The 16,401-nt window shown below is 38.7% G+C and overlaps 1 protein-coding gene across 1 annotated transcript; it reads left to right on the forward strand.

Moving 5' to 3' along the window:
* The first annotated feature begins 618 nt into the window (after positions 1-618).
* On the forward strand, positions 619-16,032 carry LOC117382118 (dipeptidyl peptidase 4-like). Its single transcript, XM_033979163.2, has 26 exons — positions 619-823; positions 907-994; positions 1,344-1,439; positions 1,529-1,620; positions 1,696-1,770; positions 1,842-1,894; positions 2,455-2,518; positions 2,616-2,736; positions 4,296-4,450; positions 4,542-4,639; positions 5,087-5,216; positions 8,853-8,891; positions 8,961-9,059; positions 9,226-9,296; positions 9,365-9,424; positions 9,631-9,740; positions 10,589-10,630; positions 10,700-10,795; positions 10,881-10,950; positions 12,529-12,723; positions 12,820-12,874; positions 12,941-13,040; positions 14,086-14,144; positions 14,219-14,291; positions 15,527-15,600; positions 15,701-16,032. The coding sequence occupies exons 1-26, from the start codon at positions 821-823 to the stop codon at positions 15,791-15,793; spliced, it is 2,211 nt and encodes a 736-aa protein (XP_033835054.1). The 5' UTR covers positions 619-820; the 3' UTR covers positions 15,794-16,032.
* Positions 16,033-16,401: the final 369 nt, after the last annotated feature.

Consider the following 16,401-nt stretch of genomic DNA (forward strand, 5'->3'; position numbering starts at 1 on the left):
AGAAAGCAAGTAAGGAAGGAAAGAAGAAAGACAAAAAAGAAAGACAATAAAGCAAGCAAGAGAGAAAGCAAGAAAAGAAAGGAAGGAAGGGAGGAAGAAAGAAAGAAAGAAAGAAAGAAAGAAAGAAAAAAAGAAAGAGAAAAAAGAAAGCAACCAAGAAAGAAAGCAAGAAAAGAAAGAAAAGCAAGCAATAAAGGACAGAAGGAAGGAAAGAAGAAACAAAGAAAGAAAGGAAGAAAGAGAAGAAATAAAGCAAGCAAGAAAGAAAGGGAGGAAGGAAGGAAGGAAGGAAGGAAGGAAGGAAGGAAGAGGAAAGAAAGAGTAGGTAGGAAGTAGGAAGAACCAGGTGGGTAACATTAATAAACCCGGTGATTCTATAGAATTGCACAGATTTACATTTTAAGCTCTAGATTCATTGAGATGATGTGATCAGGTGAAGATTGACCTACATGTTCATTAAGCCCTACATGTAAATTAAACTGGTAGGACTGTGCTCTGGTGTTTCTGACCCACACTCTGCCCAAAGCGCGTGTCAGGGCGCGTGTCAGGGCGCGTGTCAGGGCGCGTGTGCCTCTGGGATGAATGAGACTCAGCCCGTGGCGAGGCGCAGTTTGGGGAACCTCACACTTCCTTAAGTTTCACAGCTCGGCTACGCGCTAAAGGTCGGTGAACTTTACTCCAGCCCCAGCTCCTTTATTGTGCCACCTTTGAAACTTGAGCTGAGATAATATTTAACTGGAAAAGCCCGAGAGCCGCATAACTCCAGTGTCGTACAGTTGTCAATCGGACGCGCTCTGGACTCGGGACGCGCAGCAGCAGAATGGTTTGTTCTGTGTTCTGCCGTTTCCTTTTGCCTGATTGTGCCTCATCCTGCGCTTTGGTAACATTCTGCTTTTGTTTTGTCAGGTTTCCCTCTGTAAAATCCTGCTGGGAGTTGCGAGTGTGGCTGTAGTTACCATCTTAATTGTAGTGCCCACGGTTGTGTTCTTAAACGGTGAGTACCTGGTCTGCGTAATTACGCACGGCACTTTAGCGCACAGCCGGGGTCACACGCGCCTTTAAGACAGGAACCAATCAAAAAAACCACTGAAAAAAACAAAGGTGGAAGTCCTTTTATGGCTCGTATCACTGTGTTTACGTCACTATCCTAAAGGAGAATTGTAAAGTAGTTATTTTTGGTGAGTTTTTACGCAGCGCGCTGATGTGCTCTTTTTACGCACGATGACGCAAAGAATGTTCCACTTGTCTTGATGCGCGCGCTTTATCTGTCTGTTTTATGACTGTGATGAGCTGGTAACAGAGCCACAGTGGAATATTTAACCTGTTTTTTTTTTTTTTCAAAGACAATGGGAAAGGTGAAGATCAGAGGTTCTTCTCCCTGGATGACGTCTTCAACAATTCCCTCAAACCCAAGTCCTACAACATGAGGTGGATCTCAGGTCTGCTCTGTGAAAACACAACACACAACATCTAAAGTGCTGCTTTTGCTCATGTTTGTAGTGTAAAAATACTCCTCTGTCACCTGTAGATACCGAATACCTCCACAAAGCCAACGGTTCCGTCTATCTGCACAACCCCAGCACGTCTGAAAACACTCTGTTCTTGAGTACAGAGATATTTGTGAGTAATCCCAAAACATGACCAACGTCTGTGGATCCCCTCACTCAGCAAATGTGTATGTTCTTTTCAACGCAGCAAGAATTCAAGGCTTACGATTACCAGCTGTCTGCAGATCGCAAATATGTGGCACTTATGAGCAACTACACCAAGGTACTTCCTCAAAATGTCAAAATTCTCCTCACAAATCTCCTTAATTTTAATATTTTGTTTTGTCTTTACAGTTATGGAGACACTCCTTCACTGCGACATATTCTTTATACGATCTGGCGAAAAAGTAAGTGCGTCTAAACCGTAGACTGTTTATATAAATGGACGTAGCTAACCTGCTAGCCGCCGCGTTACAAACAGGAAGTGATCGTGTGCGCGCTTCCTGCTCCATTGACTCTGGCTCCAATTCACTTTCTATTGAAATTTTGGTCTTAAATGTTCGTATTAACCCGCTCTACATGATCCTGGGGGTTTTATTTCGCGATTGTGTCTGTAAAATCAAGATATGAACATTAATAAGAGACGAATCCGGCGCCTTCTTTCCCTGAAGTTGCTCCCGTTAGCGTTAGTAACAAGTTTGATTGACAGCGTCGCTAATCGTGCAATCCCTGCTAAACTATGGTTGCAGAAAGTCCCTCGCTTCGGATTGGCTCTTTGGTTGCTATGATACTCGCTCTCGGAACTGGAAATATGGCTCCGAATTAGCCGCTGTAACTGCTAGCCTCGATTAGCTTCATTTGACTGGAGCCGAACGCACTCAGTCCACTTTTTTCTACAGTCTATGGTCTAAACTCACGCAAACATCACCGACTCATACTGAATTTTTGCATTTTTACTCCTCTCCAGACAAGTCGTGTCCGTTAACCACCAAGTCCAGTTCTTCGCCTGGTCTCCGCAGGGACACAAACTCGTACGTCTCAAGTCAGAATTAATAAGTGAAAGGTTTGGAGTGGGTTTCACCATCCACAGACCTCTTCAGATACGCATGTTTTTGTTGTAATTCTCAGGCCTACGTGTGGAACAATGACGTGTACGTAAAGACTAGCCCCGAGGTGCCTTCAGAGAGAGTCACGTACAATGGGAAAGAGAATGAGATTTTCAATGGTGTTCCGGACTGGGTGTATGAAGGTAAAATTCCCACTAAAATCTGTATGAACTGCACCAAACTTACTTCAAATATACAGTATTTCACAAGTTTCATAAGTGGGTTTATCTTACTTTGTGACTAACGGACGACTCGATCATTGCAAAACAGGACATGGTTAACTCCCCACAGTGTTATCATCATTGTTTTAATATTTTAACAGGGTGTGGTCAGTTCTGCGATGTCCAGTGTCCCTGCGAAATATGTTTATCGGAATTACTTCACAAAAAATTTACACTTAGGCCGGTTTTTAGCCAATCAGCTACTGGCTTTAAATCTCCATCCATAGACTGTTTATATAAATGGACGTAGCTAATCAAACAGGAAGTGAGATCATGTTTGCGCGTCCTGCTCCACTGAATCTGGCTCCAGTTCACTTTCTATTGAAAACTTGTCAATCCTCTCTCTGTACCTGCTGCTGTGAGACTCGTCGTTTTGGTCTTAAATGTTTGTATTAACCCTCTACATGATCCTGGGGTTCTTTTTTTTTTTTTTTTTTTTGAGTTATTTTGAGTTTATTGTTATTTATTTTTGTTATTTTGAGTGGGTTTCTTTTTCCTTATTTTTATTTTTTTTCTCCTAATTTTGAGTTTATTAATTTATATGTATTTTTTTGGTTATTTTGATTTTTTTTTGTTGTTTTTTTTTTTTGTTTGTTTTTCCTTGTTATGAGTTTTTTTCCCCTTATTTTGATTTTATTTATTTATATGTATTTTGTTTTTGTTATTTTGTTTTTTGTTTTTTTCGTTTTTTTTTTCCTTATTTAGATTTTTTTCCCTCCTTATTTTGAGTTTATTTATTTATGTGTATTTTTTTGTTATTTTGAGTTTGTTTTTCCTCCTTATTTTGAGTTTATTTATTTATATGTATTTTTTGTTATTTTGAGTTTTTGGGGTTTTTGTTTTTTTGTTTTTTGTTTGTTCTTTTGAGTTTATTTTTGGTCTCTTGAAAATGTGATCGTCCAATCGAATTCGTTTTTTTCTGTGACACACGTGAAACAAAGAAGCTCACTGGTCGCCTATAATTTACCAAAAAAGCCACATTTATCTCACCTCAGATTAACAGAATTTAGTGATTCCGCCATGTTTTTCATCCCCCATTTGTTTCATCTTCATCTTTTTCGATACGGATGAATCACTCATGTCCTCAATTGGCTAATCCACCTGTCAATCACACCATAAAGCATTGACAAAATGTGCGTTCTGGAGCCAAACAGGTCGTATAGAAAGTGTGCGTCCATGTACAGTTCCTAAGCGACTCATTTACTTCCACTGAATATCTGTGGTTTCACTCCTTCTTGGACAGACTTCTGGATTTCAGGCGATCTTGGAGCACTTTTCTTTCTTAAAACATTGGGGAAATTACACAAACATTACTTATGCTATGATCTATAACAAACTAGAACACTCCAGGATGGTGAAAAGGTCGAGGACACTGTTAACTTCCTGTTTCTCGAGTATATTTCCCAACATTTTGAAGGGGAATTCCAGTCCTACGTATTTCTTCGAATAGCCAAATCATCCAAACGTGTTTTCTTGTGCAGAGGAGATGTTCTCGTCCCATCAGGGCCTGTGGTGGTCTCCCGGAGGAGCGTTTGTCGCTTACGCCCATTTCAACGACTCCCTGGTCCCGCACATCGAGTACACGTGGTTTGGAGACGGACAGTACCCAAAGACTGTTAGCATTCCATATCCTAAAGTAAGCTAGCTGACCGTTTGGGGATATTTCAGGTGTTTTTTTGAGACTTGTGATGATTAAACTTTGTCTGTGATTGTTTTGTTTTTTTCAGGCAGGTGCCACCAACCCGACGGTGAAGCTGTTTGTCGTCGACGTCAATAATGTAACGAAAATCAGCGAAGTGATGGTCCCGGCTGCGTACGCTTCGAGGTACGCCAAAGTCCCGCTAAAGCCGAGTTATAACGCTGTTACCTCCTCAAAAACAGACCTGGAGTTGTGTTTCGTTTCATTCACACATGTTTGAGTAACGCTTTATTATCTCCAAACGCTCCGTTCCACCTTGTGATGTCATGAAGTGGTAGCTTTCAAGCTAACTGCTACCTTTTACCTTTTAGTTTAGTAGCGATTGGTAATTCCAGATTAGCTGAAATGATCCGAATGATTCTAGAAATGAAGGTGTGGGGAGATTAAAAACGCAACAAATCACTTCCTGTATCACCACATGATGACATCACAAGGTGGAACGGAGCGTTTTCAGCCTAAATACGCAGGGTTTTTTGTGTTAAACATGTGCGAATGAAACAAAAACGCAACTCCAGGTCCGTTTGTGACGAGGAAACGACATTAGCTGTGTCTGATTGTGCTTTAACCCCGTAGCGAGCATTATTTAGCCACCGTCACATGGGCCACGGACGAGAGAATAGCCGTTCAGTGGCAAAAGAGAGTCCAGTCCCACGTCCTGCTGCAGATTTACAACCAGAGCGGAGGCAGCTGGGAGCCTTTCGAGGTAAGAGTCTGTGACAGGGATGGGAAAATACTGTGAAAATGTATTTATCAGAATCAGAATTAGAAGAGTTTTATTGGCATTGTCAGTGATACAGGTCACAAAGTAGGAACCTCTAAAGTTCAACATAAAAACAGTGAATAAATACAAATAAGGGCATGCACAAAGTTTAAAAAAGATATGTTTAAAAATAAAATACTTAGAGGTAGACAATATAAACAACAGCAGCATCAGAAAGTGACCGGTGTTATAAAGTGTCCAGTTTAGTGCAGATATTTTAAAGTGTAAAGTGAGACTTCATGTTCATTTATGTATGTATTTAGTTACAGAATACTGAATACCAGAAGTAAAATGTGTTTAGTAACGTATTTTCACGCATGAGCCAATCAGAGTACTGTAGTCTGATCACTTAGAATAGTTTTACATCGAGTTGCGTTATATTAAAGTGTAAAAAACAAAACAAATAGTGACAAAATGCTTTATTTGTTAAGGATTAAAGGTTCTATATTACACAAAATATACTCTTGTCAGGTTTAAGTCATGTTCTAATGCTGTTATAATCTCAAAAACACATCTGGAGTTGCGTTTTGTTTCATTCACACATGTTTGAGGAACATCTTCAGAGCTCAAAACGCTCCGTTCCACCTTGTGATGTCACGAAGTGGTAGTTTTCAAGTGAACAGCTCCTTTTACCTTTCGTTCAGTACAGATAAGTGGCAATTCCAGATTAGCTGAAATGATCCAAATGATTCTAGCGAAGGTGGGCGGAGCTTAAAAACGCAACAAAGCACTTCCTGTATTACCACATGATGACATCACAAGGTGGAACAGAGCGTTTTCAGCCTAAATATGCAGGGTTTTACCTTTAGCTCGGTCGAGATAAGTGGTGGTTCCAGAGCTGAAATGATCCAAATGCTTATAGAAATGAAGGTGTGTGGAGTTTAAAAACACAGCGGAGCACTTCCTGTATCACCACATGATGACATCACAAGGTGGAACAGAGCGTTTTCAGTTTGAGAGAAGAACTCAGATCGGAAAACAGCGTGATACGGCCACTTTAAATTATGCAAGATGCTGTTGTTTATTCTCACTAATCCTGTGCAGTTCAAAGCCAAATATATTTCTTTTAAATTAGTAAAGTAAAAGTATTCTGAACGTGTATTTGTGGTACTTCACTGTGAGCGGGCAGGAGGAAGATGGACTCCACAGTAAAAGTACTTTAAAGAGACTCAAGATTTATGCCGTTTTACAGTCGACACAAATCACACAGACAGCTGCAGGAACTGGGGATTTTACGGCGGAAGAAAAGATCAGGAGATGTTACAGACGTTTCTTTTGTTCTTTACTAAAAACATGTTCATAATTCTACGCAAAAAAAAAAAAAAAAGATCAGTTTGAGGTTTGAGGTTTGTTCTCCTGATGACTGTTGGTTTACGTGGAGCTTAAACTGCAGGTCACAGAGGACAGATAAGACGGGGACGGTCCCTGTATCGTCATTATCTCGACAACAGAACGAGGAAGTGGAGATATGGAGGAAGTGGTGATGTGAAGGAAGGACTGTTTATATAAATGGACGTGGCTAACCTGCTAGCCGCTACGCTCCAAACAGGAAGTGAACATGTGCACGCGCCCGGATCCATCCACTTCGGCTCCACTTCAGTTTATATTAGAAAACTGTGGCTCCGCTCTCTGTAACTGCTGCTGTCAGACCAGGACTAAAGCAGGACTAAAGCAGGACTAAAGCAGGACTAAAGCAGGACTAAAGAAGGACTAAAGCAGGACTAAAGCAGGACTAAAGCAGGACTAAAGCAGGACTAAAGAAGGCCTAAACCAGGACTAAACCAGGACTAAACCAGGACTAAAGAAGGACTAAAGCAGGACTAAACCAGGACAAAACAAGGACTAAACCAGGACTAAACCAGGACTAAAGCAGGACTAAAGCAGGACTAAAGCAGGACTAAAGCAGGACTAAAGCAGGACTAAACCAGGACTAAACCAGGACTAAAGCAGGACTAAAGCAGGACTAAAGCAGGACTAAAGCAGGACTAAACCAGGACTAAACCAGGACTAAAGCAGGACTAAACCAGGACTAAAGCAGGACTAAAGCAGGACTAAACCAGGACAAAACCAGGACTAAAGCAGGACTAAAGCAGGACTAAACCAGGACTAAAGCAGGACTAAAGCAGGACTAAACCAGGACTAAACCAGGACTAAACCAGGACTAAACCAGGACAAAACAAGGACTAAAGCAGGAGTAAACCAGGACTAAAGCAGGACTAAACCAGGACTAAAGCAGGACTAAACCAGGACTAAACCAGGACTAAACCAGGACTAAACGTGGGCTGAACCAGGACTAAAGCAGGACTAAACCAGGACTATACCAGGACTGAACCAGGATCAAACCAGGACTAACTGCTGCTTCAGACTCTTCATTTTGGTCTTAAATGTTCGTATTAACCCTCTACATGATCCTGGGGTTTTTATTTCACTATTGTGTCTGTAAATCAAGATATGAGCATTAATAACAAACAAATCAGACGTCTTCTTTCCCCGAGGTCGCGCCCGTTAGCGTTAGCAACAGGTTTGATTGACAGGATTGTGAAGTGCCCATGCGGCGTTACCTTCAACATCCTCACTCCTGATTGGCTCTTTGGTCACTATGATACTCGCAGTCGGAATTCCAAAAATGGAACTCGACTCCAAATTTGCCGCTATAACCGCTCTAGCCTCGATGAGCTTCATTTGGAGCTGAACGCTGTGGGTGACGTCACACTCACTCAGTCCACGTCTTTACACAGTCTGTGGGTGATATGAACGAAGTGGCGATACAGTACGTGATCGTCTTTAACGTTTTGTTTGTGAAAACCAAACAGATCCTCGTGCAGCAAATCGACTGAGATAAGCCAAAAGATACGGCATCAAGACGAGGGATGCGTCAGTGTGATACCGGCTGATATTAAACATTTCGAGTGGCTGGATATCGGTTCAAAGATATCAGTTCCATCTATATCTCATTTTGGCTGATAATCTGGTGTAATGAGTCATTTTACTGGCCAATATTGTCTTAAAACTCCTCATAATCATTTACAAAGCTGTTCTGTAGTGACTTTAAACCACATGTGTCAAACTCAAGGCCCTGGGGCGAAATCTGACCCGCCACGTCATTTTATGTGGCCCGTAAGAAGGTAAATTAAAATGTATGACAGTCTTAAAATGTCAGTTTATCAAGAGATACGCAGTTACACAGTCATATTTTTTACATCTATGCAAATTTGAGGGCAACCATTTTGCCGATGTCGCCCTTGGACTGAGTTTGACACCCCCGCTTTAAACGATAAACAACAGTTACAAAACACTTCCAGATCAATTTAACCTCATCTTGTGTGTGTTTAAAGGAAATAAATATATGTTTTCAGTCTCTGCTCTGGTATCGGTTGATATCAAGCATCGGCAGAGACTTAAATCCAAAGCTTTGGCATCAGAATCAGATCGGAACACCTCGGATCGTTGCGTCTTTACTCCAGAACATCATAGACTATAACAGATGTGTTTTGATCAGATGAGGCTAAATTAATTCCATTTTTGTTCTCTTTCAAGCTGAACAGTTTTACTTATGTTCTCACCTTCTCTTCTCCTCAGGGCCTGGAGATCAGCAGTTCCACGGGCTGGGTCGGACGGGTACGGTAGGCTTCACGTGTGCGGTTTCCGTGTTTTGAGTCTCTGATCTCATGTATTTGCCGTGTGCAGTTCTCCCCCTCAGAGCCGGTGTTTGCTGCAGACAAGACGACCTACTACCTGATCATGAGCGACAAGAACAAATACAAACACATCCATCGTGTTAGAGGGGTGAGCTGTGAGAACTTTGGTCTTAAATGTTCATATTAACCCGCTCTACATGATCCTGGTGTTTTTATTTCACTATTTAATCAAGATGTGAACATTAATAACGGACAAATCAGGCGCTCGCAGTCGTAATTCATCCAAATTTGCTGAAGTGTTTGTTCTTTTTCAGGGCGTTGTTGAGCCAGTCACGTCTGGAAAGTGGGAGGTCGTCAGTATTTTGTTGGTGAATGAAGACAGTGTGTAAGTGTCAATATTATTAATGATTATTTAATGTAAGAACTTCTCAAAGTGACATGGGATTTTGACAGATACTACGTCAGTAATGAGTATGAGGGCAAGCCTGGAGGAAGGAACGTCTACAGATACACGTATGTACCATTTTTATTTTATTTTATTTTAATTTATTTATTTTTTATTATTTTATTTTTAAGTGTATTATTATTATTATTATTATTATTATTATTATTATTATTATTATTATTATTATTATTATTATTAATAATTTCTTTCTTTATTTTTTATTATTATTTTTTTAACCTTGTATTTTCATTTTCCCCTATCCCGTCTGTTTCAGTTGGAGCGGAGGCGCCGATTCAAAGTCGTGTCTGACCTGTCATCCAGACTGTCTGTATAACTCTGTCTACTTGAGCTCAAACGGCTCCTCGTATCGGCTCAGCTGCAACGGTCAGTGTTTATATGTGCTCATTTAGAATTTTTAATATTATAAACATGAGTTTTCTATTTTTTTCAATTTCTCTGAATTTTTTTCATTTTTTTTCAAATTTTTGTTCTATTTTTTTCAAAAAATTTTCTTTATTTTTACTACTTTCTACATTTTAAATAACTCTACTAAATATTTTTTAAAATTATATTTTATACTCAAATCCTCAAAGTATCCACCCTTTGCTTTGTTGAAAATATTTAGTAGAAATATTTAACTTTTTTTCTTTAATTTCATATATCTTACTTCACATATTTGATATCTTCTATATGTGTATAAAACATAGAAAGTGGTAAAAATTAAAAAATAAAACACTGAATGAGAATGACAGAATGCATCAAATATATGAAGTGAGATATATGTAATTATGTAGTAAAGAAAAAAAATTAAATAACTCTGGGGGTGGATATTTTGAGGATTTGAATATAAAATATAATACAAAAATATATATAAAAATAAATAAATACATGTATTAATTTAATAATAATAATAATAATAATAATAATAATAATATACACATATGTGCCATTTTTATTTTATTTTAATTAATTAAATTTATTTTTTTATTATTTTATTTTTAAGTGTATTATTATTATTATTATTATTATTATTATTATTATTATTATTATTATTATTATTATTATTATTATTATTCCATATATTTTACTTCATATATCTGATACCTCCTGTGTGGATATAAAATGTAGAAAGTAGGGGAAAAAAAGGAAAAAAACAACCCCAAAACATTGAATGTCCAACTTTTGATTGACAGTTTATATATAATTTAAAAATACTGTTGCTCATAATGCAGGACCTGGGATCCCGCAACATTCTCTCGTGACCAAAGGAGTTAGTAAGTCAAATAAAAACTGAATTCAACATTTCCAGTGGTGCTTGTTCTAAAAATGTTTTAATTTCGTAGCGAAGTCTCTGGAGGATAACACAGAATTTGCAAACCTAATTTCCACCATTCAGATGCCGACAGTGAAAAGAGCAACTATTAAAATTGACGGATTTGGTAAGTGACGACTAATTATAGAGACGACGAGACGATGAACTGGTTTGACTGAATAAAAGATGATAAAATGTTGTGTTTGTTGCAGATCTGTGGTACCAGATGGTGTTACCTCCAGGTTTCGCTGAGTCCAAGAAGTATCCTCTTCTCATCGACGTGTAAGATAAGATAAGACCATAAAACCGCACTTGTACTGGGATGCACTGGGAATAGCTTTGGAATTTGATCGGACAATATATCGGAACGTTTCCAGTTGCATCATGGAAAACACCTGGGTTTATAATGCAGTGGAAAGTTGAAGTAGAAAGATTAAAGTAGAACCAGACAGTGCACAAAGTAATTTAAAGAGCTTTATGAAATAAGAAGGACATTAAAATCACAATACAACAAATTAAAATATAAATAATCATCATAAAAGTAACATTAAAAGAGAAAAGTGCAGAATAAACCCCTTTCAGTCACAGCAGATAAACAGAACAGTTTGAGTTTGGATTTAAACATCGTCAAAGTCGAGGTCTGAGTCACATCTTCAGGAAGAATGTTTAGGTTTTAACTGAACAAAACTCAAACAGTGATTCAACGTGTTTAGTCCTGGTTTAGTCCTGGTTTAGTCCTGGTTCAGTCCTGGTTTAGTCCTGGTTTAGTCCTGGTTTAATCCATGTTTACTCCTGGTTTAGTCCTGGTTTAGTCCTGGTTCAGTCCTGGTTTAATCTTGGTTTAGTCTTGGTTCAGTCCTGGTTTAATCCTGTTTTAGTCCTGGTTCAGTCCTGGTTTAGTCCTGGTTTAGTCCTGATTTAGTCCTTGTTTAGTCCTGGTTTAGTCCTGGTTCAGTCCTGGTTTAGACCTGGTTTAGTCCTGGTTTAGTCCATGTTACTCCTGGTTTAATCTTGGTTTAGTTCTGGTTTAGTCCTGGTTCAGTCCTGGTTTAGTCTCTGTTTAGTCCTGGTTTAGTCCTGGTTTAGTCCTGGTTTAGTCCCTGTTTAGTCCTGGTTTAATCCTGTTTTAGTCTTGGTTCAGTCCTGGTTTAATCCTGATTTTAGTCCTGGTTTAGTCCTGGTTCAGTCCTGGTTTAATCTTGGTTTAGTCCTGATTTAGTCCTGGTTTAGTCCTGGTTTAATCCTGTTTTAGTCCTGGTTCAGTCCTGGTTTAGTTCTGGTTTAATCCTGTTTCAGTCCTGGTTCAGTCCTGGTTTAGTCTCTGTTTAGTCCTGGTTTAGTCCTGATTTAGTCCTGCTTTAGTCCTGGTTTAATCTTGGTTTAGTTCTGATTTAGTCCATGTTTAGTTCAGGTTTAGTCCTGATTTTGTCCTGGTTTAGTCCTGGTTTAGTCCATGTTTAGTCCTGGTTCAGTCCTGGTTTAGTCCTTGCAAATGTTTTGTATTGACATTGGCCGATACTGATACCGATATATCGCCACCGACTGTACAGAGAACAACGCTGTCAGTCAAACCTGTTGCTAACGCTAACAGGAGCGACCTCGGGGAAAGAAGGCGCCTGATTCGTCTGTTTTTAATGTTCACATGTTGATTTACGGACTGAAAAGTGAAATAAAAACACCAGGATCATGTGGCGCGGATCCAGAGTCGATGGAACCGGAAACGCTCACTTCCTGTTTGGAACGTGGCGGCTAGTGGGTTAGCTATGTCCATTTATATAAACAGTCCAAAAAGTAAATCATAAAGTTAAGATTACAATAAAAACTAGAATATTAACACACTCCTCTGCGTCGTGTTTGCAGATACGCAGGTCCGTGCAGTCAGAAGGTGGACTACCTCTACAGAGTCAACTGGGCCACGTACTTGGCCAGCACCGAAAAAATCATAGTGGCCAGTTTCGACGGGAGAGGAAGTGGTTACCAAGGAGACGAGATAATGCATAAACTCTATCAACGTTTAGGAACCTATGAGGTGGAAGATCAGATAACAGCAGCCAAGTAAGGAAAGGAAACGCTCCCTCGCTCTGTTGTTTTTGTGGGAAGCAGGAAGTCGTGGCTAATTACGCGCGGAGCTAACAGTGTTTTGCGTTTTAGGGAATTCATCAAAATGGGGTTCATTGACAAGGACAGAGTGGCCATTTGGGGCTGGGTAAGACAGAAAGAAAACATGATTTAAAATGAAAAATAACACACGCTAAAGTGTTTGTTTTTGCAGTCCTATGGAGGCTACGTCACCTCGATGGCGCTGGGAGCAGGAAGTGGGGTTTTCAAATGTGGAATGGCCGTAGCTCCCGTCTCCAAATGGAAATTCTATGGTAAGAATTCGTTCTGGTGTCTGTTGAATTCCCCAGACTCATCCAAAGAGGCCATTTTTGTGAGGAAAAACAGTCCTTCTTTAGTTGTAGTGACCATTTGTCAACGAAAAACGAACTTACAAACTCAAATAATCACTTTATAGTCGCCGTGGAAACGTGCTTTTACGCCGTACAACTTTACAAAATCAATGTCCAGGTCCAAAGATGCATTTCCGTAGATTTATTTCCAGGTGAGCAGCAAACAGACAAGGGGAAAAACCATAGATCCATCCAGGCGCACTCTGGTTTATTCCTTAGACTGTATATATGAATGGACATAGCTAACCTGCTAGCCGCCGTGCTCCAAACAGGAAGTGATCGTGTAAAACTATCACCTCTTGCTCTGTAACTACTTAAAATGTTCGTATTAACCCGCTCTACATGATCCTGGGGCTTTTATTTCACTATTGTGTCCGTAAATCAAGATATAAGAACATCAGCGTTAGCAACAGGTTTGATTGACAGCGTTGCTAAGCGCCCGCTCCCTTCTAAACCAGCGATGTGAGCAGGAAGAGGCGTTACCTTCAACAGCCTCGCTCCTGATTGGCTCTTTGGTTGCTATGATACTCGCGGTCGGAATTCCAAATATGAAACTCGGCTCCAAATTCGCCGCTATAACTGTTAGCCTCGATTAGCTTAATTTGACTGGAGCCGAACGCCGCTTCTTCATACAGTCTGTGGGTCGACCTAAGCCCCAGAAAGAGAAAAGATACTAAGGTACGCAATAAGAAATTAGTCAAAACAAATTAGCGAAACATAAGAAATGCTAACACAGGGGCGATAATGGCTTAGAACTGAAGGTTGGCGGTTCAAATCCCGCTCTCAACGTAAATAAAAAAGATGACCGTTAAAAATATGTATTAAATCTGCAAAAATAAACAGATTTTCAATAAACAAAAATAATAATATAATCTTAGAACAAAACGAATAACACAAATAGACAAATAGCTGTTATAGTAGCATTGGGAGTGTGTTATTTTTGATGTTTTAAATGTTTATTTTTCAGACTCGATCTACACTGAGCGCTACATGAACCCTCCTCACATGAACCAAGACGCCTATAATGTAAGTCAGACTGTTAAGGCTTTTGTAAAAAAATGAAAAAGTGCTAAATCGACGTCACTCTGCTTCATTTTTAGAACTCGACGGTCACAGCCAGAGCGAAAAACTTCCACTCTGTTGAATATTTGCTGGTTCACGGGACGGCAGACGGTAATAAAGCCTCAAATGTGGATTATTTCTGCTCTTGAACCTTAAAGAGAGACACTACTTTTTACATTTTTGGTTAGTTTGGACTCTTAGCAACAGGTTTTCACGTGGAAACAACAGAACGGTCCACTCTGCACCCAAACATGTTTTAATATTTAATTTAATCAACTTATAGCCATAGAGTTACTGAATTTGGGGCCTTATAACTTCCCCAAAGAGACATAAAGTTCAGCTTTTAAAGTAGCACATAAACCACCAAATTTTAAACTTAATAAGGTTCTGACAGAACATACAGAAGGATTTTTTAAAATATCTAATTCCACATCTTCAAAATTCAAATTTTGCTGCAGTTTTTGGAGTTAAAACTTGAATAAATCAAGTTTTAACTCCAAAAACTGCAGCAAAATTTGAATTTTTTTTGGCAATTTTTCAATCTAGTTTACTCAAATACTAAATAAAATATCTAAAAAAAACTCTCTGTATATTTTTGTCATTAAATATTATATGTCAAATAGTAAATTTCGATTTTTTTTCTTCTTTTTTTTGGCAATTTTTCAATCTAGTTTACTCAAATACTAAACAAAATATCAAAAAAACTCTCTGTATATTTTTTGTCATTAGATATTTTATGTCAAAAAGTAAAATTTTAATATTTTTGGGCAATTTTTCAATCTAGTTTACTCAGATACTAAATAAAATATCTAAAAAAAACTCTCTGTATATTTTTGTCATTAAATATTATATGTCAAATAGTAAATTTCGATTTTTTTTCTTCTTTTTTTTGGCAATTTTTCAATCTAGTTTACTCAAATACTAAACAAAATATCAAAAAAACTCTCTGTATATTTTTTGTCATTAAATATTTTATGTCAAAAAGTAAAATTTTAATATTTTTGGGCAATTTTTCAATCTAGTTTACTCAGATACTAAATAAAATATCTAAAAAAAACTCTCTTAAATATTTTATGTCAACAAAAAATTCAAACCTGCTCTTTTCATGTTTCTGTTTTGAATGTCCCAAAAAATCTTCCATTTTGTCCATTTTTACACATAAAACGCTGCATTTTTATATGAAAACGTTACATGATGAAAAACTTGTAATACATTTGTTTCTTACGTTTATATAAGTAAACTACAGGTCGAGTTTCAAAGTGATACGTCTAAGTTTAAGTTTTTTTTCCTATTCACCTGCAGCATCTGACCTTCATTAAACTAACTCGTCTGACTTGTTTCTTTAGACAACGTCCACTTCCAGCAGGCCGCGGAGATCTCCGAGGCTTTAGTGGAGGAGCAGGTGGACTTTGACTCCATGGTGAGTCAGAAGGAGCTATTACTTTGTTTGTGCAAGACTTCATAAACTGCAGCGACGATGAAACTGTAGCCTGACTGTTTGATTTGTGTATTTTTTTTAGTGGTACACGGACAAAGACCACGGCCTCGGAGGAGCAGCCTATCAACACGTCTACACGCACATGAGCCACTTCCTACTCAGGTGTTTCGCATAATTTTTCTTTTTTTTTTTCTTTTATAAATTAATTAGTTCCAAAATTTGTCACGGCATAAAGTTCCAACCTTGTTTTATATATATATTTTTTGCATTTGTTAAAATTAAATACTATAACTTGAATCCTACCTGACACTGTACATGTTTACTACTGTGTAAATTAAGCCTAAAATATATAATTTATTCTGTTAAATATGCGGTAATTGTGTTTTTTGCTGTTAATAAACTTGTAATGCTGTGCTCGATGGTAAATAGTCACTTTTTTATGCAGCGATTTTTACACCTTCATGGTTCAAAGCGTTTTATATCAAGGAAACACTCACACATTCACACACCAGTTTATGTGTCTTGCCCAAGGACACAACGGCAGCATTCACCTGTGGGAGCTGGAATCGCACCGTCAACCTGAGGATCACTGGATCTGAACCACAGACGGTATAAAGAAGTGGCGTTCGGCTCCAGTCAAATGAAGCTAATCGAGGCTAGCAGTTATAGCGGCTAATTTGGAGTCGAGTTTCGTATTTGGAATTTGGACCGCGAGTATCATAGCAACCAAAGAGCCAATCCGGAGCGAGGCTGTTGAAGGTAACGCCCCTTCCCAGTCACACC

The sequence above is a fragment of the Periophthalmus magnuspinnatus genome, chromosome 2, assembly GCF_009829125.3.
Source record: "Periophthalmus magnuspinnatus isolate fPerMag1 chromosome 2, fPerMag1.2.pri, whole genome shotgun sequence".
Lineage (NCBI taxonomy): Eukaryota > Metazoa > Chordata > Actinopteri > Gobiiformes > Gobiidae > Periophthalmus > Periophthalmus magnuspinnatus.

Coding starts and splice junctions, on each gene's coding strand:
- LOC117382118 (XM_033979163.2), top strand. Junction 9,060..9,225: donor ACATCCATCGTGTTAGAGGG/GTGAGCTGTGAG, acceptor GTTCTTTTTCAG/GGCGTTGTTGAGCCAGTCAC. Junction 10,951..12,528: donor TATCCTCTTCTCATCGACGT/GTAAGATAAGAT, acceptor TCGTGTTTGCAG/ATACGCAGGTCCGTGCAGTC.